The 22,977-nt window shown below is 49.3% G+C and overlaps 6 protein-coding genes across 9 annotated transcripts; 3 read left to right on the forward strand and 3 right to left on the reverse strand.

Annotated features, from left to right (window-relative positions):
* Positions 1-448: 448 nt before the first annotated feature.
* On the reverse strand, positions 449-6,735 carry LOC117892174 (sodium-dependent dopamine transporter). Its single transcript, XM_034798253.1, has 8 exons — positions 6,433-6,735; positions 5,321-5,587; positions 2,695-2,829; positions 2,483-2,637; positions 2,242-2,423; positions 1,808-2,185; positions 1,499-1,736; positions 449-1,443 (listed from the first exon to the last, which is right to left on the reverse strand). Exons 2-8 carry the CDS (start codon positions 5,499-5,501, stop codon positions 814-816), a joined length of 1,899 nt encoding a protein of 632 aa, XP_034654144.1. The 5' UTR covers positions 5,502-5,587; positions 6,433-6,735; the 3' UTR covers positions 449-813.
* A 1,667-nt stretch (positions 6,736-8,402) lies between these two features.
* LOC117892176 (serine/threonine-protein kinase SBK1) lies at positions 8,403-11,606 on the forward strand. Of its 3 annotated transcripts, none has more exons than XM_034798258.1 (7): positions 8,404-8,700; positions 9,289-9,550; positions 9,613-9,712; positions 9,772-9,954; positions 10,006-10,492; positions 10,551-10,911; positions 11,289-11,606. In XM_034798258.1, the coding sequence occupies exons 1-7, from the start codon at positions 8,644-8,646 to the stop codon at positions 11,510-11,512; spliced, it is 1,674 nt and encodes a 557-aa protein (XP_034654149.1). In that variant the 5' UTR covers positions 8,404-8,643; the 3' UTR covers positions 11,513-11,606. The 3 variants fall into 3 exon arrangements, with proteins under 3 accessions (XP_034654147.1, XP_034654149.1, XP_034654148.1); XM_034798257.1 differs by having other exon boundaries at positions 8,406-8,700; positions 11,343-11,606; XM_034798256.1 differs by having other exon boundaries at positions 8,403-8,700; positions 10,551-11,385.
* A 54-nt stretch (positions 11,607-11,660) lies between these two features.
* LOC117892184 (40S ribosomal protein S15) lies at positions 11,661-12,588 on the reverse strand. Its single transcript, XM_034798271.1, has 4 exons — positions 12,498-12,588; positions 12,216-12,304; positions 11,926-12,148; positions 11,661-11,862 (listed from the first exon to the last, which is right to left on the reverse strand). The coding sequence occupies exons 1-4, from the start codon at positions 12,504-12,506 to the stop codon at positions 11,737-11,739; spliced, it is 447 nt and encodes a 148-aa protein (XP_034654162.1). The 5' UTR covers positions 12,507-12,588; the 3' UTR covers positions 11,661-11,736.
* Positions 12,589-12,754: 166 nt separating this feature from the next.
* Positions 12,755-16,061, forward strand: LOC117892173 (putative sodium-coupled neutral amino acid transporter 10). 2 transcript variants are annotated; one of them, XM_034798251.1, is made up of 5 exons: positions 12,755-13,070; positions 13,176-13,907; positions 13,967-14,115; positions 14,173-14,309; positions 14,372-16,061. In XM_034798251.1, the coding sequence occupies exons 2-5, from the start codon at positions 13,294-13,296 to the stop codon at positions 15,929-15,931; spliced, it is 2,460 nt and encodes an 819-aa protein (XP_034654142.1). In that variant the 5' UTR covers positions 12,755-13,070; positions 13,176-13,293; the 3' UTR covers positions 15,932-16,061. The 2 variants fall into 2 exon arrangements, with proteins under 2 accessions (XP_034654142.1, XP_034654143.1); XM_034798252.1 differs by having other exon boundaries at positions 12,756-12,913.
* LOC117892186 lies at positions 16,036-16,721 on the forward strand. Its single transcript, XM_034798273.1, has 2 exons — positions 16,036-16,238; positions 16,300-16,721. The coding sequence occupies exons 1-2, from the start codon at positions 16,140-16,142 to the stop codon at positions 16,537-16,539; spliced, it is 339 nt and encodes a 112-aa protein (XP_034654164.1). The 5' UTR covers positions 16,036-16,139; the 3' UTR covers positions 16,540-16,721.
* On the reverse strand, positions 16,661-22,319 carry LOC117892171 (glycogen debranching enzyme). Its single transcript, XM_034798249.1, has 8 exons — positions 22,171-22,319; positions 21,431-21,771; positions 21,010-21,367; positions 19,547-20,950; positions 18,631-19,486; positions 18,392-18,569; positions 18,160-18,329; positions 16,661-18,104 (listed from the first exon to the last, which is right to left on the reverse strand). The coding sequence occupies exons 1-8, from the start codon at positions 22,222-22,224 to the stop codon at positions 16,783-16,785; spliced, it is 4,683 nt and encodes a 1,560-aa protein (XP_034654140.1). The 5' UTR covers positions 22,225-22,319; the 3' UTR covers positions 16,661-16,782.
* Positions 22,320-22,977: the final 658 nt, after the last annotated feature.

The following is a 22,977-nucleotide window of genomic DNA, read 5'->3' on the forward strand; positions in this document are numbered from 1 at the left end:
TATACAGAACAGAACGTTGAACTGGGCATGGGCTGAACTTCCAATTGATGGCTTAAAATGGCTGCTTTAAACGACCAATTGTAGTTGTTGGGGACGGTATGGGACTACTGGAAATCAATCAACACAAAATCCCTTCATGGCTGTTTGAAGGCATTTTGCGATTCCACTGTGGCAGCGATTGCTTCAGTTCGAGATGAGTTGTCCATCCACTAATGTGTTTAAAGCTTTTACATCATCTACTGTTGTGTATTTATGTACAGATCTTGTTGCCCAAATCTGCTGAGAGCTGAGGCATCGATCGTGTCTTTAATTCCCTTGGCATTGCTTGCAGGCTTTCGAATGAATATTTCGAGGGATTTGATACGTGCTTCTCGTATTGCTATTGGTATTATCTACACAGCATTGTATATAAGTATTTATGTATATATGTGTGTATGTGTGTATGTATAACTGGCATTAACCATACAAACTACAAACTACTCCTTAACATAAGACTTATGGTTTGCAGCAGCTTCTGTTGTTTGCTTTTTGCTTTTGCTTTTGCTTTGCTCTCTTCTTTTTTTTTGGTTTTTGTTGTGCCGAAACCTAAGTACGTTGTATGCGAAATTTGCAATTGGCAGACTAGAGCTATACCTCTAGCATCGACCATTGGCTAACGATGAAACAAATTCTAACTGGTGGGTGGTGACCTCTCTCCTTCTACTATCTCCTCCTCCTCCTCTATCCGCAATGCAACAAATTACGTGAACAGGAGTTGTTGGTAAATTCCCAAGTCTAGACGTAGTAAACTTGAAAACGCGCCATGGGCCTAACTCAGACGTCAACCGGTTCCTTGGCAGTGTCCGTGTCGGTGAGTCGCACCAGGGTCACCTCGGTGGTGACCCCATTGAGCACCATGGCCATCGATTGCTGGTCGCGCCACGGCGTAGTGAGTATGGTCAAACGCTGCCGCAGGCTGCCCGGCGTGGTGAGTAGCTTGAATATGGCCACCGCCGGTATCATGACCACCGAGGAGCCGGCTATGCACCAGCCCAACGCATTGGCCCAACTGGGATAGACGTAGTCGCCGTAGGTCAGCGGCTCGTAGCCCATCAGCCCGTACACCGTGATGAAGAGCAGAAAGATGGGCGCCACAAAGCGCCAGCAAACCTGCCAGTATCTGCCCGGCGGGAAGCCAATCATGTCGCGTATGTCCTCGCTGAAACGGTTCGTGCCATAGATCCAGGACACTGCAATCGCCTCAAAGAAGACGGCCACCAAAATGGAGTAGCCGGCGGCATAGCGATCCAGCAGATGGAAGAAGTAGAAGCCGCCCTGGGTGCAGCTGGCCAGACCCACCACAAAGTACAGCGAGAACAGCCCAGCGACGAACAGCTCGCGGTTCTTGCGTATCTTGGGGAACTCATCACTCAGAGCGGTGATGATCGCCTCCGATCCACCAAACTGCAAGGGAGAGGAATGAGCACTGGAAAGGCTATAGTTTGGGGGAAACTCTCACCGAACTATCGAGTCCCAGCGTGAGCAGCATCATGAAGAATATCAGAGCCCAGAAAGTGCTGGCTGGCATGGTGGCAATGGCCGCCGGATAGACGACAAATACCAGACCAGGACCCTCGGTGGCCACATCCTCGATGCGCACGCCCAGCGTGTGTGCCATGTAGCCCAAAACGGAGAATATCACAAACCCGGCAATGAAACTGGTGGCCGAGTTGATGAAACTAGTTAGCAGCGCATCTCTGTGGAAGGAAAAAGAATGTCATAAGGGGTAAATGGCTAACACAGATGCCTCTGCCCAAGTGTCACTTACTTGTACACATTATTGTGGTATTTGTTGTACGAGGCATAGGCTAGCAGCACCCCAAAGCCGGGGCCCAGCGAGAAGAACACCTGTGTGGCAGCATCGACCCACACCTCAGCCTTGTAGATGGCACTGAAGTTGGGCGTGAGATAATACTGGATGCCCAGGAACGAGCCAGGGAGCGTGAGACCCCTGATCAGCAGGATGAGCAGCACCACGTAGGGGAACAGTGCCGTGAACCACACCACCTTGCCCGACGTGCTGATGCCCTTCCACAGAGAGAAGTAGCAGATGAGATAGACAATCAGCAGGCAGAGTGCCATGTCCCACTTAATGGCGCCCAGATCGTGGATGCCCTCGCTCTGATTCAGCTCCAAAATGTAGCGACTGCGGGGGAAGATTATACACTGATGGAACACACAACTGGGGGGACCACAACTCACTTGAAGTACTCGGAGGCTGCAGACTGAAAGCCATCCTGATGGCTACTTGGCACTGTCTCCAGACTCGTGAACGTCCCATTGGCATAGGACTCGTTGCCATAGAGCAGACTCTGATTGTTCAGCACATAAAAGTCACTGACATTTCCTATCAGAGGTACGCGTGAAGCATTTTGGCTCTCAAACTACCAGAAAGTAAAATGATGAAAACTTATATATAAGAGATGCTATGGCTATGGCTTACCGGCTTGCAGTTTGGTGTATTCCAAACATTATTGCACGATGTCCAAGGCAAGGTGCTGGTGAAGGATGCAAAAAAGAAACGCAGCGACCAGGCAATGATCACATTGTAGTAAAAGTCCACATAGAACGCAATCAGCACCACCGCATAACCGATGCCTGGAAAATGATTCATGAATTTGGGATGTGTTTCCTCGGGTTATGCCCCGAACTTACCTTTGAAAAGCGGCACTACGCGACCCCAGCAGGTGATGGCACCCTTACGAATGTGCTGGCCGAGTGCCAGTTCCATGTAGAACAGCGGTATGCCGCCGACCACCAACATAATGCCATACGGCACAAGAAAAGCGCCTGAAAAAGAGTTAGTTCGAGATACTCAGAGATGGTATCAGATGCAGGGGAAAGGTAAAAGACAAATTCGAAAGCTAAACAAGAAATACCAGAAAACTGGTTGGACCGACAGGTGTGTGGGTCCCATCATTGATGGCAGCCCAAATGTGGCAACACTCGCCCCAGCCCTCGCACCGACACCTGCAACTTTGATGACACAACGTTTTTATCTCTTTAAATGATAATGATTGCATAACTGGCGCATACATATAAATACACATAGAGCAGCGAAGAGACTGACCCGTGTCACAGCCTCTCCATTGTGCGCCCTTCTGCTGTGCCACACACACACACACGGATCTATACCCGTGTGTACACTTGTATTTGCCATGGAGCCATGCTTTGATGGGTGTTCGTTCGTACACAAAATCAAATTGTTTTACAAGTGCCACTCTAAGGACATTTTAAAAACATTAACAGCATACCCAGAACGAGGGGGTAGGGGCAGGGCACGGGCTTGGCTGTCTCATGCAGCCATCTCCGTCACCTCCGGCCACCCCATTGACGCCGACCCAACGCCCTTTCAAACCGCCCACCCGCAGACCCTGGCACCATCGCTGGGCTCTGACAATTGGTAGAGTGCCATCGATACTTTGTCGAGTGACAGGGGTTGATGTCTTTATGATTTGATTATGTCTATTAGCAGGCAAAGTGGCCGACAACGTCGTCTACGGTTATTATATATCTATACCTAATATACATATGTACATACATACATCTATGCTGATATATACATATCTATGCTTGTGTTTGGGTGGCTCTACAAAGGCTCTTCCTTCCGTCCGTGCTGTCAACTATGTAAAACAAAAACAAAAAAAGTTCTAAAATAAAGGCAAGGCATCTGTGTGCTGGGGCAATGCTCTGTTGTTGAAGCCATAATTTCCGTCGCTTCAAGTGCATTTCCCCGTTTCCAACAGCTCGACAAGGACACTGGCAAAAATATACACACTTAAAGTACGATTATGTATGTATGTGTGGCGCTCCTAATTCGATTCCGTGTCCATACCCTGATCGAAACTGGCGAGATGTCGGTGGGGCAAGACCCGCCAGCCTGGCCATTGTTTGATTATTATTTAAAATTGATCAAACTTTTCGGGCTACATTTTTGGCAAGTTTTTCAATATTCATGGGGCAGAAAAAGGCAAATATTCCCGAGTAAATTTCAATATTTAAATAGATAACTTTTGCCTTAACCTTTGACTATAATTACCACAAAATTTCCAACAAGGTAAATTGTTGAATGGTTTCGACTTCCCTGGTTACACACTATTAAACTTTTAAAGAAAATTGCTACAAGTTTCAAACGGTTAAAGAACACTTCTTAAGCCACTGCTAGCTTCATGGCTTTGCCAGGCAAAATTCTTTGCTCTTGGAAGCTGCCACAGCCTGTTGCTGGCAGCACTGTTGCTGCAGCTTTATTGGGATTGCCAGAGTAGGAGAATGGAGAAAGAGAATAAATAATACTCACTAAGCTGTGGTAATAATCGCAACCTGAGCGAGCCGCGGTGGCTGTGGCAACCGTCCACGAGCCAAGGGGACATTAAACGGGGACTTAAGTGAAAGCTGCCACTGATTGAACGCAATGAAGCGTATAAATATAACAATTTATTATTATGATTTTAAAGCAGGCACGACGTTGGGTAGTAGCACAGCAAAAAAATCATCAAATAGTAATAACTATACGAAAAGGGACGACAGCCCATCCATTCTTATTGCATCAGCTTCAGTGGGAAAGTGCCGCAATCAGAGCAAGGGAAAGTGGAGATGGAGACATGTTTCGCACATGAATTTCCCACAATGCGGTGCGTGTGAGTGCCACAGCAACAAAAGCCTAGAGAGAGCAAAGCACTTCACATATGACGGAAGTGAGGGGACGAACGGTCTCTGACATATTGCCTGGATATGGAGCGGCAGTGCGGGAAGGTATGTATGGATGTGTACCTCCGAGAGAGGGTAAGAAGGCCAAATGCGATTATGACTGCCAGATTTAGTTGTCATACAAAAGCACTTAACTTTTGGAATTGTTTTGAATGATGGTGTTGACGACGAGGATCAGAAAAAAAGGAACTGAATGTGTGTGTACGAGTCCTTTACCACAATACACCCCCTTCTGCAATTTGACAAAGGAAGTGCGCTCTTATACGCTATACCACCTCCGCTGCTTGCCCCACCATGCCGTAGCCCACTCTGACAGCACTTCGCACCACTTTGACAAAGTGTTAACAAGGCCAGAAGGAGACATAAATGGGAATGGGAATGGGTGTGGAAGTGGCAGCGGAAAGTGTTGGGTTCCGTGGGGCGCTCAATGATGTGTAAAGCCATATAAATTATATTCACTCAGCATGAGCAATTCACGCAATGTCTTTAGTGCCCTAATTGGCCACGGCCAGAGGGCCAGCCAGGGCAGCAATCAACAGAGAAAGGCTTTGGTTATATGCAGATAAGTACTTACCACCTCCATTTTTGTAGCACAAATAGGGAAATCTCCAGACGTTTGCTAAATCGACGGCGAATCCAATAACCGATAATAAAAAATCCACCTTGCCGCTCCATTCTTCGCGCTCGTCGCTGTTGCTATTGTTATCGTTATCGTGTGGCGTGGGCGTCTTTGATGCATGTCCCGTTGGTGACATCTGCGACTATATATCCCGTCGTGTCCTTGACCCAATACGTCTCGATGTCGACGACGCCTATAGTTCCCGCCGCCGCACTGCGAATCCTGCAAAATCATAGCCCAAAATTACATTTTACTCCTCTTTAAGTTGAACTCTCTTATCTGCTCTTCAGGAATGCATGGTTTGGATATTTGTTTGCGTGTCCGCATGAGTGGGTGTCCAAACCACTCGAAACCTGTTTGCCAGCGACATGTGCTCTCCACCTAGCCCTTGAAGAGCTCAAACGCGTTGGCCTACTCGCACTCGAACTCGTATTTGTGCTCGTATTACGTATACGACAGGTGGCAGGCCCAACACAAACACTTGACCAGCGGCAGCCCCACAGCCACAAAATCTCACACAGAGAGCGTGTGCGGGTCAGACTCTTGGAAGAACTGGCTGGCATCAGATGTAATAAAACCACAGAGATGTCAAACAATTAAGCCGATCCACTTGCTTCCTCCCCCACCGACTTTAATTGCTTAAACTTTTGATCAAATTAAACGCAGAATCTGCAGAGTGCGTGCTCAGTGGCCACAGCTGGAGATCTCTTTTTATTAAAGGGAAAATCACAATTAGCTCTGAATTCCTAGATTTGGTTGAGGCCTCCGAGAGAGTTCTCTGTTCTACGCAGAGTCTTGGCTCTGGTATGCAAACCCACAATCGGATGGCGCTACAATTCGCTTACTAAGTATATTCAGTTTCATTTCCAGTTATTCTAGTTATTCAGGTGTTCAACCTATTACGATTTCCATTCATATTGCAGTGTTAATGCTACGTTAAGATAATTTCTAATAGTTTTCAGATCCAGATCACTTTCCAGCATGCTGATTGCACTTGCTTAGCGCTTAAGCCACACAAAACATATTCCAAAATCAAATTATTAAACACTTTTTATCACATAACTTACCTTAACTTAATAACACTCAAATCGTACAGCTGCACCAATCCATGGTAGAGGAATCCGCGAGAACTTTAAAAAATATCGGAAATACTGTTCAAGAAGCTCCACAGAATAGTGCCACAAGCTCGAAAACTTAGAATTCACTTCACATTCATGTGCTGGGATAATTGTGGCAGGGAATTCTTCTTAGATGACCATGGAATGGGTGCGATTGAGGGCTTTTTTGGAAAATACAAAGCTAGTCGCGACCAGAAGTTGTCCGGAGTTGTGGCGCTTTCGGTGACATTCGAGTGTATGCAAGAGGCTGCTGGCCAGCAGCGCCTTTTATAGGGCCCGCGCGACAAGTGGTTAACCGTTGGCTGGTGGTGGTGGTGCTGCTGCTGCTGCTGCCTCTGCTGCATTCTCAAGCACTTACACACAGATAAATAGCTTTGCGTGTGTTTGTGTGTGTCAAGCGCAGCCACAGCGATGTCGAAGTTGAAAAAGCGAACGAAAGTCGCATGCGCCAAGGAAACGTTGTCGGCACCGGAACGGAAGTGACCAATTAGAGTTGCCTTACATATACCACTACAACGGATATATGTGTACATAGTGGGCCTCAACTGTATTGTTCTGCGTTCTGTGTGTGGGAGCGTGAGTTTGGGTCGTGCTTTTCAGTCGCTGTACAGCGAGGATGCTGCTCTGTTATACACTGTCGTGGAAGTGGAGCCACTTAACAGCGCTATGTTAACCGAGGATGCTGCTCTGTTATACAGTAGCATTAACAGTGCTGCCGGTATGGTGCGATGAAGTGCGAGAAATTATTATATTTATATGCTAAATAGCAGTAATTGTTGTATCACATTTAATTACAAGTCATATTTGTATATTTAACATGATTTATCTAGAGTAAATATACAATCTTTGATGTTGCTGTTACTTTGAACGTCGCCTGCCGCTGTTAAAACTTTCTTCTTGTGCAACGGCATTGAATCGGCTCTCCCACATGCTCTTGTTCTCTTTGTTTCATGTCTGCCGCTCTCAAACATATGTATTTCGAAAAACATTTGGGCTTTCTACATATGTATTTCGAAAACGCTCGTGCACAGTGCTCAGAATATCTTATTTTAAATAAAAATTCAGAGAGCAGTTGGCAACGGACTATCGTCTATGTCGGATGCAGAATTATACGCGTGGACAAACAGTGCAGCATTAAACACACATACACACACACATGTGTACATACAGACACACATACATCTGTGCGCATATGGACTCCAAAGTTAACGCTTTTGAGACGCCTCCAAGTGGCATTCTGTGTTGAGTCGCGTGTGGCTAGAGTTCACTCTGCTTGTTACATTTGACCCGAATTCTTTTGGGGTTCCGAAAATTCGTATAATTTCGCAAAGGTTTTTATATAAGAGGGAGAGGCGAGCATTATTTTTAATTTAGCTGTTGATATTATGCATAAAGCGGAAAATCAAAGAGAAAGCAAACATCAAAACGGAACACCGAAGCCGGGAGAGTGAGTGAGTGATGCGAGTGAGTGACTGTAGCCGATCGCTGTGCGGCCTGGTTCTAAAATCTTTCTCGGGGCGAGAGATCTCAAAAATTCCGTATTGTGTGTGGATACATATCTAAATAGATAGATATATATGTACAATCATACATAGAGCGTGTCGGAGATTATTGTTTGGTGAATTTCCACTACCACAATTGCAGCAGCAGCCGCCGTCCGTCCATCCCATTCACGAAACGTTTACAAAGTGCCTGGCCTGGCCTGGCCCCGGCCCTACCAGACCCCACCAGGAAGTAAAACGCAGCAAACTGAACAATTCATCTCGTAATTTACTTTGGCTGCTGCAGACAGAAAGAACGGACAACGGACAACGGCCAACGCACATAAATACGGATATAAAGGAGGAATTCAACAGATATAGAAATGTTTTCCTTTGGCGCTGTTGCTGCTGCTGCTGCTGCTGCTGTCGCTATAAATATTTACAAAATGTAAATATGTATCTATATACATGAGAGTACATACCACTGCAGATACACACACATATGTACATAAATATATGCGTGCACAGGAACCGCTTTTATTGTCTTTTTGTGGTTAAAGCTTCGAAACGCTAGAATTCAAATTGAATCACGAATCAGGAATAATCCAAGCAGCAAGTGATGTGAACTGAGAACACTTCTAGCTCGAGACAAATTTTTCAAACCAAAAAAGAGCTCAAAATGTCAAAGAAACCACGCGGAAATATACACAAGATCCGGGAATTCGAGTTGGAGAAGGTGAGCGATCCCTAATTATTGTTGAAATCTAGCAATTACATTCACAAATATCTATTAAATATTTATCCATACGATTTGCGAACATCTTGTTAGCCATTTGTGATATATTTTCAAATAAACAATTAGATATAGAAAGGTATTAAGAGTTCGACTTGGCCCAGTTCGTCGGTGATCGTTATGATTGGCCAATTGCCAATAATCTCTTACCCGGGAAATCGTCTACAGCACAACAGGGAAAATGCCATGTTAACGATTAGATTCCTGATCATTAAACACAAACAGCACTAGCCATCGCATCGGAGCGTCTCGCTTGCGAATACAGTAATGTTTAATGGGTCTAGGTATGGCCAATATTCTTATGTATTGTGAGTTGAGTCTGAAAATTTACATGGAGATGTTTTCGTTAGTGATTCAGTTGCATTTCAGAGTATTTCCTTCACTGATAAATGCCAGATTCCTGCAGTAATTCCGAGAAGAATTGTGGCAACATCTAGCCACAGTTCAGCCAATTTTCAACATAACTATTCTCTGTATATATTCCATGCATAGACTATATCTATTTGAATTTCTATGTATTTCTATGTATAGATCCAGCTTGTGGATGAGTTTGATATAATACAAATTGTGGGTGAAGGATGGTTCGGCAAGATATTGCTGGTGGAGCATCGCGGATCCCAGACAGAAATGGTGCTCAAGGCAGTGCCCAAGCCATATGTGACGCTGCGTGACTTTTATCGGGAGTTTCACTACGGACTCCATTTGGGCGTGCATCGGCACATTGTGACCACCTATGATGTGGCATTCGAGACGGCTGGATTCTATGTATTCACACAGGAATATGCGCCGCTAGGTATGAGACCATTTAATGATCAAAATGAGGTTGCGAAATGTATCCACATGCTCTGCTTTTAGGGGATCTCACATCGAATGTGACGGACACGGGCGTGGGCGAGGTGTACAGCAAGCGTGTGGCCAAGCAGTTGGCCTCCGCCATAGACTACATGCATTCAAAGTGAGTGTCTGCCTATCCGACGACCAATCCGCTGATCCTTACATGAATTTCCCCCACAGAGACATAGTGCATCGGGACATCAAGTTGGATAATGTTCTCATCTATCGAGCGGACTTTCAACGCATTAAATTGTGCGATTTCGGAGAGTCCTTCCCGACGGGCGCCAGCGTGGAGCGGCGGAACGAGTGGCTGCCCTATAGTCCCCCAGAAGTATTAGAAATCAAGCCAGAAGGCAGCTACAAGTGAGTAAGAACCCAAGAAGAAAGATCCCTCTTGACTGATCTGCCTTTCAGAGCTGATCCCAGCCATGATGTTTGGCAGTTTGGAATTGTGATCTTTGTGTGCCTCACCGGGTGTCTGCCCTGGCAGAAGGCTGCCTCGGATGATCCCCGCTATGTGCGATACTTGGCCTGGCAGGGTGGCCTCATGATGATGCCACTGCGGCGCACGCCGCGACTCTTCAAGCTGCTCACCTCCAATGCCCAGCGCATGTTCAAGCGGTTCTTTGCGCGAATGTCGAACCGCCCCAAGAGTCTGGCGGATGTCACAAAGTTCCTCGACGATCGCTGGCTGGCCAAGACGGCCAAGAAGGACATGGCCGAGTACGAGACGGATGAGCTGTGCCCGTCCATGTACTCCTTCCACAGCAGCCCCGATGAGAAGAATCGACTGCTCTACACATTGGCCGACTGTGGGATCGAGACGAATGTCGATCGGCAGCAGAAGAAGAATCGCATCAAAGACTGGATAGAGTCGTCCATCATCACAGAGGAGGATGAGGTATAATATTTCGCACAATCTTACCAGACAGCGTATAATATCTGCTGACGCCTTGCAGGAGGAGAACGAAGAGACAAACTCGGCATCGCCCTCGTCTTCAGTCTCCCGCGAGCCGCTGCCTGGACACATCTCCTCGCTGCGCAAACAGACGCAGGAACCGAGCCCCAAGGAGGTCAAGAGCACCTTGAAGGACGCCACACAGAAGCACTTTGATCCGCGCACGGGGGCACTGCAGCAGGGTCCCAGCGAAATGGGCCAAGTGGCCATGCAATATTCCAAGTCCGCCAGTCCCTCCAACTACAGCACGGCCTCCACGCTGAACAACGCAGACAGCCTGCTGACACTGGGCTCCAGGCAGGATCTGCTGGCCAGCAACCTGACCATGTACACCTCCATGGAGACGGAGCTGAATCGATTAGGTGAGGCTGATCCGAGAATACCGCGCAGCGATGGCTTCCTCAACCGCACGCAGAGCAGCGGCCTCCTGCTAACCACATTCGATGTGAACGCCTCGCCGGCCAGTCCGGCGAATAACAACCGTCCACCTCCCGCAGCCAAGAACTCCATCGCCGTTGGCACACGCAGCTCGAGCAGGAGCATTCTTAAGTCCTCCATTGCCACCGCTGCTTATCCCGCTTTCGGCAGCAATAACCAGAGCAGTAGCCTGCAGCAGCTGACCCAGCATTTCCAGACCACCGCCTATGCCCCCAATGACAGCTCCTTCTTTAGGCGATGACTCCCGCTGGCTCCTTGCCCTACTAATCGCCAAGCCAAATCATCCTTGCCAAACTCTCAGTGCCATGCGGTGTCCGTTCATGCAAGTTTTCTAATGTTCCATATGCTTCTCAAGTTAAAGACAGTGCCTACGGCTCGGCAGACGTGAGTGAGATGAGCAGGAGCCCTAGAAATCCGCAGCATCAGCGCTTGGACAGCGACACCCACATGAAAGACACGGCCTACGATCGCGCTGCCATCACCAGCAGCAGCAGCAACAACGTTGCCCGACGCCTGCGCAGATAGCGGTGTTCCGGCGGGATGTCACTCCGTGCACAAACATATAGCAACTGATTAACATGTTCCAATAAATAGATAATGTACATTTCTTAAGGTTTCACATGTGCTCATTATTTACTTTCGGGATTCGCGCAGCCCAGATAAACGCGACAAATGTTCTTATAAAAGTACGTTTCCTTTATTTCGCATGATAATCCAATAGAAAGCAGCCAAACCAACACGGGTGGCGCTTACTTGAGAGGAATAAAACGGGAGCTGTGGGTGGCACCAATACCGGGCCTACCGTGCTTGACGGGTTTGTAGGTCAGCGCGAATTCGCCCAAATAGTGGCCGATCATCTCAGGCTTAACCTCAACCTGCGAATGTAAAACACACATTAATTATACTGTCTTTGGAGAGACATTTACACTGGCGCTTACCTGGCCGAAGTCCTTGCCGTTGTACACGCCAATGATGGAGCCGGTCATCTCGGGCACAATGATCATGTTCCTCAAGTGGGTCTTGACGATCTCGGGCTTCTCATTTGGTGGCGCCTCCTTCTTGGCCTTGCGCAGCTTCTTGATCAGGGCCATTGGCTTGCGCTTCAGACCACGGGAGAAACGCCTGCGGGCACGGCTGTGCATCAGCTCCACCAGCTGGTTGCTGCACAATGAAAATGAAAATCAACATTAGTTGCCGCACATCCATTTGCTGTCGCGGGAATACTCACTTGGGCATGTCCAACAGTTGGTCCAAGTCCACACCACGGTAGGTGAACTTCTTGAAGGTACGCTTCTTCTTGAGAGTGTCATCGACTTGCTGTTTGTTGGAATGTACGAGAGAATAAACATAAGTTAGTTCGGCTCCATTTTGTGCTCAAGTTCAATCGAAAAATTCCAAAAGAATATTAGCAGCCATGCGCGGAATATGCCATCAAACGCATAACACATATTTTAAGTCATTTCATGCACGGATGGCTAATATTTATTTGGATTTATTCGCAAAAATTTACATCGGCCATCTTGACGCTGAGGTTTTTTAGAACGGAAAGAGTGAAACAGTGGGACCGCGGGTTTCTAGATAAAATATACCGACTAAAGCTCAGAAATATACCAGAATATACCAGATAATAACAGAAATATACCAAAGTATACGTTCCCACTGTCAAATTATACCGATGATAAATAGTAAGTGCTGTTAGGCGCAGTGCGCTTTAAAGTACATCTGGTGCTGTTATGCGCGTGCCATACCATTACTTTGAAATATCGCACATCACCATAAACAAAAACAATGATGACGTTACCAAAAATTTGTTTTAAAACCCCAAAGCGGCCGTAAAAATGCTCAGAACCGCTACTAAGCTTTCGCTACTATGACCGCCTGTGTATTAATAACCAATGTTTGCTGAACAACACGCACTTGCTCAATGTAAGCACCTCCGCCTCTACCATCGTCGCCGCCGTCGTCGCGACCACTCCGCGGAATTATTTTGTTTATAGTTTGTTTTGCTTACACAAGTGCACTTACTCTACCTATATCTAATACTTGGTACGACGCCACAACTGTTATCTGACTGTCGCACGGGGTATGTGGCTATCAACAGAACCCATCCACCAGCTCCCACGCTATGTGTGGGTGTATCCAACTAACTGACAATTGCTTTGTTTTTTTTTACTTTTTGCATACGCAGTCAGAGCCGCGACCGTAAAACCAGTTCTAGAAATAGGCCAACACAACGCGGCCTCACCTCATCATCGTCAGCAAGGGGAAAGTGACGCGCCCCCGGGTGAACCCAAGGGCTCCATAAAATGTTATCACACTCGGCTCACGTTATGACGCTGGCCAACAGCATCATTGGTGTTGGCATATTGGCAATGCCCTTCTGCTTCCAGAAGTGCGGCATTGTGCTCTCCATCATTCTCCTGGTGCTGAGCAATGTGATAACCCGAGTCTGCTGCCACTACTTGATAAAAACTTCACTGCTGACACGTCGCAAGAGCTTCGAGTTGCTCGGCCTTCACGCTTTCGGCGCTTCCGGCAAACTGCTGGTGGAGCTGTGCATCATCGGGTATCTAATTGGAACGTGCATCACTTACTTCGTGGTTGTTGGAGATCTCGGCCCGCAGATAATTGCCAAACTCTTCACTCTCAATGTGGCGGAGCACATGCACCTGCGATCTCTGGTCATGGTAGTGGTGACCGTGGTCTGTATTGTGCCACTGGGCATGCTGCGGAACGTGGATAGCTTGTCGGCCGTGTGCACCGCTTCCATTGGCTTCTATGTGTGCCTCATGCTGAAGATTGTGCTCGAGGCGGAGAGCCACATCTCGGCGAATGACTGGACGGAAAAGGTGGTCTACTGGGAGCCGGCTGGCGTGCTCCAATGCCTGCCTATTTTCAGCATGGCGCTATCCTGCCAAATGTACGTAAATTCCTGCACATTTTCGCCTGATTATCGTTAAATATTTGTTCAATCCGTAGGCAGCTGTTTGAGGTCTTCGAGAGTATCAATAACCAGAGTCTTGACAAGCTGAACGGCATCGTCCGCAACGCCACTTGGATCTGTACGCTTGTTTACATAGCCGTCGGCTTCTTTGGCTATGTGGCCTTTTGCACTCACACCTTTTCGGGTAAAGACTCTCAGTCTCTTGTGTAAATAGCTCGACTTATTCTCGCTCCATTTGCAGGCAACATCTTGGTGAACTTGTCGACATCCTTTGGCAGCGACATTATCAAAATTGGCTTCGTGCTGTCGATTGCCTTCAGCTTTCCCTTGGTTATATTTCCCTGCAGGGCCAGCATCTACTCGCTGCTCTATCGTAAAGTAAATTCGTAAGCTTATATTTGGTTCGGCAGATCAATCATTTATCATTATTGTCTTTGCAGGGACACACGGAGAGCAGCAGCTACATACCGGAACAACGTTTTCGCCTCATTACAATCTTTATCGTTGTCTTCTCGCTGTGCGTGGCGCTGGTTATACCCTCCGTTGAGCTGATCATTGGATTGGTCGGCTCCACCATTGGCGTGGCCATTTGCATAATGTTTCCTGCTTCCAGTTTCCGCAAAATCATCAAAAAAGAGTCGATGGAACGCACGCTGGCGCAGTTTATCTTTGTCAGTGGCTTCCTGCTGATGATTTTGGGCACCTATGCGAACTTGAGTGCCATTGATGAGAAAAGCTCTGGCCCAGAGCTAAATGTCGTTCAAATGGTGACGCCCCTAGCGCCGCTGCCCATTGGCGAGCTGCCAAAGCATTTGGCCAAAGATCCCACCGAGCATGAGAAAAGTTTGCTGTTGGAAAAGCTAGAAGCGCAGAAGCCAGACCCAAACATAGACAACATTGGAGAGAAGATACTCGAGAAGCCAAAGGCTGTGCTTAGCTCTTCCTCGGACAACCCACCGATGCCCCCACTGCCCATTGATGAGGCTCACGAAAATGAACCACCCGTGTTGACTGATGACAAAAAGTCTCCGGAAGTAAAAGTATTGAACCCACCCGACCCACCAAAGCCGGAGAATAGTATTCCCAATAACTTGACAGCCGTCAAGCCCAAGGAAAATCCTTCCATTGTCGTTGCGGAGGCCAAAAAAGAACCGACAAAGTTAGCAGCGAGTAACATGATAGACGGAGCCGCCATCAAAAAGGAGGAGGATGTGGCGGCAGAGGAGCAAAAGGAAAGCAAAGCAAGTGCCGACGAACTGCTCAAGACGCAGAATGAACTGAAGGAGACCAAGAAACTGCTGGAACGTACCGTCGATGAGCTGAATGAGGAGCTGGCCAAACAGAAGCCCCTCGGCCAGCAATCCGCTGATGTCCAGGAAGTGCCCGATGACTCGAAGATCGTTAAGAAATTGCAGAAAGATGAAATTATTGCCAAGGAACCAAAGCCGAAGGCTTCTTTAATTGAAATTCTTACGGAAAATACTCATCTGCGCGACGAGAAGGAAGCGCATGCTGGTGTCTACGAGCCGCTCTCCTACAAGACGGGGGAACTGCTCAAGAACACCAGTGTCGACACAGCAGCCCTGATTAAACGATTGCCCATACCACTGGCGGTCATGCTGCTGAACGCAACTCAGCCAAAGGCAAACAATACCTCAGCCAACGACTCTGCTCTGCACAAGCCCAACATTGAGGATAACGTGGAGGCCATACGCCGCGAGCTCCTGAACCTGAGGACACCCAGCGGGCCGACTGATCAGCCTTTGAACAGAATCAAGCGTGAGGTGGCCGACGACGAGAACTGTCTCCGCCAGCCCAAGCTAAACGAGTTGAACGGCAACCTGGCCGCCGCAAGCTTACATTTGCAATTGGAGAGCATAGGGCGTGATCTCAAGTCCATCAAAGATGAAGATGAAGAGACCACCACAAGCCCCACAACTACTGTGAACGAATCCCACGAACTCAGTCCCAACAGAACCCAAACCCCGCAGCACACGTAGCGTGCAATTGTACAAGTTATGGAAAGCTTTATGTACATAAACTTTTAACATATTTATTTAGTTTGTAAGGGAACAAAGTGTAGAACCAGCAGAAGCCTTAAAGTAATTTAAAATACAAATAGAAACGTCAGATTGCTTTGCTAAATTGATCAGTTAGTTGCTGCCAAATAATTGTACACCTAAATAGCCCAAAATTTGACCCACAAAAATGTCTATATTCTTGGATGTTGTCCAGCGAATTGTGCTGCAGAAAGCCTACGAACTGACACAGTGTGCCGCTTACAGAGTGCTTGGAAAATGCATCAAGGTGAGTGGATGGCAGGTACCCTTAAATGGATTAAATTGATGCGAGAAAAGCAACTTTTCAGTTGGATGAAGCGACTTGCCAGCGACCTGCAACGACTTCAAATGCGATACCAATCAAAAGCCCAGTGCCAGAGCCACCAGCAAAGCCCAAGGCAGAGCCTCCTGCCTTGATGGCCAAACCAAAGTCAGAGACTGTCTGGCAGTGCTATGATGAACGCGACATGCCGCGCAACAACAGCGGCCTCATCGATCCGCCTCAGATGTCCTGCATGCGAGTGTGCCGCGACAGCTACTTCTCCTAACCCGTGCAAGTAAGATCAAAGGCCATCCATAGATTAAAAACAATTGCAACTTTATTAGAATGGAGATATAGAAAGAACGATCCACAGTACTCCGGATCTGGCAACGAATCTCGCGACATTCTCAATTCTCGCGTATATAATTATCAAATGTAACACTAATAACAGTTTTTGGTAGCAACTAACAGCTTGAGTAATGAGTATGCATTATGCGTGCAGGTAGAGGGGTGTAGCGGTAGGAGAACTCTAGGCCACGTCCGCTCCTAGGGAGTGCAGATCGTAGAGAACCTCGAGTATGGCGGCCACGCTCCAGGCCTGGGTGCGGCACGAGTCGCCGCAGTAGGAGCCATTGTCGTTGGTCAGCTCGGGCAGGCCACGCCAGTGTGAGGTTTGCATCTCTCGCAGATGGGCACGCAGAATGGCCCAGGTCTCGGCAATGGTCTCGTCCAGGTGGCCGCACTTTTTGGCAAAGATGAGACGCGCCCGCAGATAGAAGCCAATGGGCCAAATCCACTCGGGTCCCTGGTGGTAGTTGGAGCCATGGGCCACGGTGCAGTCCGTGGAGTCGTTGGAGTTGTCATAGTTGGCCCTGTAGTTCCAGTCCTCCGGATCCAGTGTCTTCATGCCCAGCGGTCCCAGCAGATACTGCTTGGCCAACTCCAGGGCACGCCAGGCGTTCTGCGGATTGCACAGATCCGAGGCGACGGTCAGGGTGATGGGAAAGTTGCAACGCAGCTGATAGTCCGTCCAGCTCTGGGTGGCGCCGTAGCTGTCCTTATAGATGAACCGCTTGTTGGCCAGGGAGCACGTCTCGGACTCTGGCACAAAGAAGTGCCGATCGAAGTTTTCCTTGATGCGGTCTGCCCACTCTTTGTAGCTCCACTTTGTCACCTCGCCGGACGGCCCCTTGCGCTCCACACCCGTGTACGGAATGGCCTCCTTTTCGGCCAGGCCCTGCATGAACCGCAGCACGGAATATTGGAGGCCAACCAGCTCCACAGCGGAACCATCGCGCGGTGTGCTCGGCCGCCCCTTGTTGCCGGCCTTCTGGGACGAGCCCATCTTGTCCATCCACGTGCCGGCGTTAAAGTTGTTGCCGCCGAAAACAAAGCCAGTGTCTGGATGCACACCAATGTGATTGTTGAATCCCTGGTCCACCATGTGCTCATCTATCTCCCGGCCAGCGTTGCGTTCGCGATACTGCAGGCCCTGGAAGTGCACCTGCAGCGCCTCCTGCATCACATCGAACAGCAGCTGATCGAATGCCCCCGGGGCATGTGCCTCTGCATCGTCGTAGGGAAAGAGACGCGACACCTTGTCCTTTAGGATCTCGCTGCCCTTGGGTGCCTCCTCCACGTACTGTCTGATGCAGTACATCCACCACCAGACGGCATCCCGACAGTTGTAGCGCGGCTTGCTGCCGCTATCCAAGAGATTGGGTATGAGACCATGTCTCAGGGTCTGTGCGAATCCAATAATGATGTAACGAGCTTCATTGAACCGACCCGTGAGGAACATCGATCCACGCAGGGCAATGAAGGTGTCACGACCCCAGCAGCGCATGTAACCTGTGGAGATGATGGTGAAAATGTGAAAACCATGGACACAACAGTCAAGACTTACCCGTGGAGAAGTGCGGCAAGCCGGCAGAGAGTGTAACGCATTGTTTCGGTGGTTTTGGTGGATTGATGGCATGACTGAAGCCCGGCAAATTGGCCGACTTGCAGACGGAAAGGAACTGCAATGTGGAGAGCGCCAAAGACTGAGTGAAGCTGTGGCCATTCTTTATGAAACTGTGGAGAGAATATGAAGAAATAATTACATGAGACACAAATCTCTATTCAGACAGACATACTCTGGCATCAGTTCGTTGACCTGATTGAGGAGCACGTTGTACACCCCGCTGACAATGGCATCAAAGTAGCAGGGAATGAGGTAGCGTGGTATATTCTTCAGAGGTTCGAAGGCGGCCTTCAACCAAACGGAGAGCGGCTTCAAGTCCTCGAAGTTGGTCAGGCGATCGGCCATATAATCTAGGGGGGCAACCAAATCATTAATCAAAACGAAGCGCAATCGTTTCTAGTCTATAGTTACCCATCATCCAGTTGCCGTCGCGTAAGTTATTGCACAGTGGATGGCCCAGATCGTTGTGTGGCGATATTTCCGTCAGCAGGGACACAAAGCCCTGGAGGCCGCAGTAGACAATGCGCCCAAAGTTGGGTATATCGTAGGCGGAGCCACCTTTGCCCTGGTCCCGCTCCTCGTCATCACATTGGAAGAGCGCAGCACTGAGCGCTACTAGATCCAGTTTGGATACGATCGCCTGCAGCTCGGACCATTCATTGCCCGAACCCAGGCGCAGGGCATTCGTCAGCTTCTGCAGCTTGCCGAAGCTGGTGCGGGGTCCGGGATGCATGGACACCCGAATGGCCACCACAGTGCCCGGCCGAAGGTTGACAAAGTTCAGCTCCGTGTTGTTGCCATCCACAATGGCATGGCTCTGAAAGACAGTCGACTTGCTGAGCGGTATGTGCTCCTGCAGACTCAATTCGAACTGCGTGAAGCCGTTCAGGACATTGGGATCCTTCTTAAACGGAGCCGGACGATCGAAGGGCTTGTCGCTCTTCATGGTCAGGCTTGCCTCCAGGATGATCTCGTCCAGCACGCCGTCAAAGCGCAACGGACGGAGGCCTGTGGGTCCGGCATTGGGATTCGGATACCCAAAGGCCGTGTGGGCCACCAGAATGACCGACTGATGGGTGATTGGTGAATGCCGGGTGACGGCCACCACATTGTCATCCATTTGGTCCACATACACCTGGCTGAAGCCCTCCTCCGCCAGCTGTCCGTGCAGCAGATTCAGCGCTCGCTTCGCGCCCATAATGCCCGACTTGGAGTCCACGCCCTTGCCCCATTCCTGGTAGGCACGCTGCTCATCCACGACATGGATCTGCGGAAAATGTGATTAGTTTTTATAGTTCACAGATACACCTCCCAGATATGAACTCACATGATGGGGCACCAGCTCGTCGTAGCCACGATTGCTGCCGGTGGCACAGCAGGCCATGGAGACCAGAGCAGACGAGGGCAACAGATCGTAGACGGAGCGCTTCTCCACGGCCGATGGATTGTCGTGGGTGAGGTCCATGAACAGAGCGTGTGCCACGCTGGACGCCTCGTGGCGCGCGGGATTCGGATAGAAGCCACCGACAGGCGCGCCGCCATAACGAAAGACCAGGCGTCCCTGTTCGTGCGAGTCCCAGGCAGAGAGAGCCTCGCGGATCAGTGACGTGATGCCCAGACGATTGACGAACACATTGTCGGTGCCATCGGAGTTGGTGAACAGCTCGGCCACCACATACAGCTCCGGATTGATCTTTCGCGCCGCGTCCAGCAGGTACTCGGCCACGTGCAGCGGCGTCGAGTGGCAGTTGTCCAGCCGAACACCATCAAAGATGCGAGCCGTCATCTCCACGTACTCGGTCATGTGCTTCCACAGGTAGGGGCTGTCCTCTGGCCGCTTGCCAAAGCGCAGCTTCACGCTGTCGCCCCAGGCAATGAGCTCTCGCTTGAGGTACACATTGGCACGTCCCGGCTGCTCCTCGGCAAAGTCACGCAACGGATCGCTGGAGCCCATGACCCAGCCGTTGTGGGCCATGAAGAACTCCCCCGCCTTGGTGTACATGTCGGCCTCGATCTCAAGCAGCGACTTGCCCAGGGTGCCCGTGTGGGTGAAGTATGTCATGAAGACCGAGTACTTCTCGGATATTTCGCGCACTCTGGGCCCGTCGCCCTGCACGCGTTCGTAGCGTATGCCGGCCAGGCAGTTGTCGATGGCGTAGTTCAGATAGCCTTGGATCTCGGCACGCACGCGATCGTTGAGGCCGTCCAGGTGGTGGCGCAGCGTCTCGGCGCACTTGCGGAAGCGTGACTCCTCATCGAAACAGTCGCCATGGAAAGCATTAAAGATCTCCAGTGCCAGCTCGAAATTGATGGTGCTACCCAAGCGTCGATATGCCGGGTCCTGTATCAGTTGGATCTCCTGGAAGCGCGACTCGTTGGCCACGTTCTTGGGCGGCTCCCGAGTGCGCACCTGAGCCATGAAGCTGTTCACATACTGCATCACGTCGCACTGATACAGCTCGTGTATATTGACCTTGGATAGATAGGCGTTATGCAACTGGTACTTTAAAGCTTCCAAATGGCACTCCTGATCGATAATCAGAGGCACGCCCACATGCTCCAGGCTGCCGGAGGCGATGTCCGCTCCGCACTGGGCCAGGGCAGCGTCCAGCAGGAAGGCTGGTCGCAGATACGGACACGTGGCGCATGAATAAGTAGCATCCGGATACTGGAGCAGCCATTCAGACTCGTTCGCCGTGTGATTGAGCACAATGTCGCAGATGGAGGCCACCTGAAACGGAAAAACTGAGCTGAATGTGAGGCACATTTAATGGCTAAACCTTTGCTTACGCCCCACTCCTGGCGACACTTCTTGATGACCTTCTCCACGTCTTCGAAGGTAACCTTGTCGCCCTTCTTGCTGGCGAAGCTAGAGTTGACCTTCAGCTGATCGCGCAGCGAGTAGGCGGAACGCGAGCCGCCCAGCTCCTGGATGGGCGTAAAATGAATCACATTGTAGCCGGCCTCCTTGGCCACGCGCAACTTTGGCTCCCAGCTGCTGAGCGGTCCCAGGAGCTTGGTCAGCACCGTCTGGCAGCGCACCGAGTCCAATGGTATTGTCTTTTGTGCACCCGGCGGTCCCACATGGAGCGTAGGCTCCACCTGCACATAAAGAGCGCCATCGGCTCCTGCACTGCCAGTGTCTGCGCTGTAAATCAAAGATAAAAGTCGAATAAATACCGAAACGATAATGGATAGTCCATTGGCTTACCGCTCCAAATAGCGGAAGTAGAAGTGATACGTTCCGGACATGTTCAGCTGCAGCTGACTGTTGATATCCGTGTCCACCACATGAGCCTCCGGATGCATGACAGTCGTGATCTGTTTGCCATTCTTCAGCTGCCAGCCCAGCACACGGTAGTCGGTGCGCACGAACTTCTGACCCTCGGCGGGATAGTTGGTGTACAGAACGATCTTCTTGCCCAGCAACGAGGCGTCCGGGTGCACGGCCAGCTGGGAGCCACGCTTCAGGCGGTACAGCACATGCTCCGCATTCTGTCCTTCACTTATGGGTATGCTGTGCGTTTCCGTATCTTTGCCCATGGTACTCATCTACGAGAATCAGGAATTAAATAGCTATTATACAATCCATTAATTAAGGCTTATCACACTCTACATAGTCATGTATGTGTGGAGTGTATGTAAATTGTAATCGGTGACGCACACACAAAGGCAATTTGTTAAAACACCACCACAGTGCAAGTAGAATTTTGCAGTTGAATTCGGTTTGATTAGTCGAGACACACTTTTAGTAGTTGTAACTAACACACAAGGAGCACACGGCACAGACTGCAGCATTGATGGGAGCATGTCGTGCCTTTTATTTGGTCTATGCTCGTTTCCAGCAGAGCACCCAAGATTAGGTAGAACACACATGTAATTATACATAGGATGTACACGGGGTATAGAGTGAGTGCAGCAGCCAATTACAATCCCAATTAGTGATAATACCTCACTGTGGCGGGTGGTTCGATTTGATACGTGCTCACTGCCTGCATTTCCCATTGCACTAATCGCGACGACTGATTCTGGTTTTGTTTTCGTCGTTTTGCCGGCGACAACTGTTGCTTCATTCTGCTGCTGTCGCTGCCGCTGTACTTTCTCTTCTTCTTCATCTGCTTCTCCGGCCGGCTCTTCTTCTTCTCCTCCTCTTTGATGCAACAGAGCAGCATTCGCGCGATGTACCTTTTCAACGGCTTGCACATCCACTAAATCGATGAGCCAGCGAAAGACCTGATAACGCATCAATATCTGAAGCAGTGCGTACACATAGCGCAAGACGCTCCTGTAGAAACCTTCTAACACCATTGCACCAGTTGCTGCTGCAAATTGAATGTTTTTTGGCAATGATTTCGTTTAATCGTGTTCGACGCTGCCGGCTGCCGTCTGCGCTACTGAAGCGTCAAGGAATGTTAGCACCGACACCGATGTGTAATCTCGAATCAAGCATGAAGAAAACATTTCATAATCACGATCTGCATTTCTAGTATACAACACTGTGGGGTGGGGCGTCAGCGGAGGAGGGAAGCCAATTCTCAATTCCAAACCCTACGCCAATGGGTGTGGATAGGGAACGATTGGATGCATTGCATTATTGACATGTGGCGCCTACGTGTTTGGGTGTTACTAAAGCTCAATTAAAGGCAGCCTTATCAACATTGAAATTTTATTAGCAGGTCAGGGAATAATTTTATTTTTAACTTAACATGCATACACACACACAAATGCACGAGTCTACATGTGTGTGTGCATATGCAG

The sequence above is a fragment of the Drosophila subobscura genome, chromosome E (genome assembly GCF_008121235.1).
Source record: "Drosophila subobscura isolate 14011-0131.10 chromosome E, UCBerk_Dsub_1.0, whole genome shotgun sequence".
Classification (NCBI taxonomy): domain Eukaryota; kingdom Metazoa; phylum Arthropoda; class Insecta; order Diptera; family Drosophilidae; genus Drosophila; species Drosophila subobscura.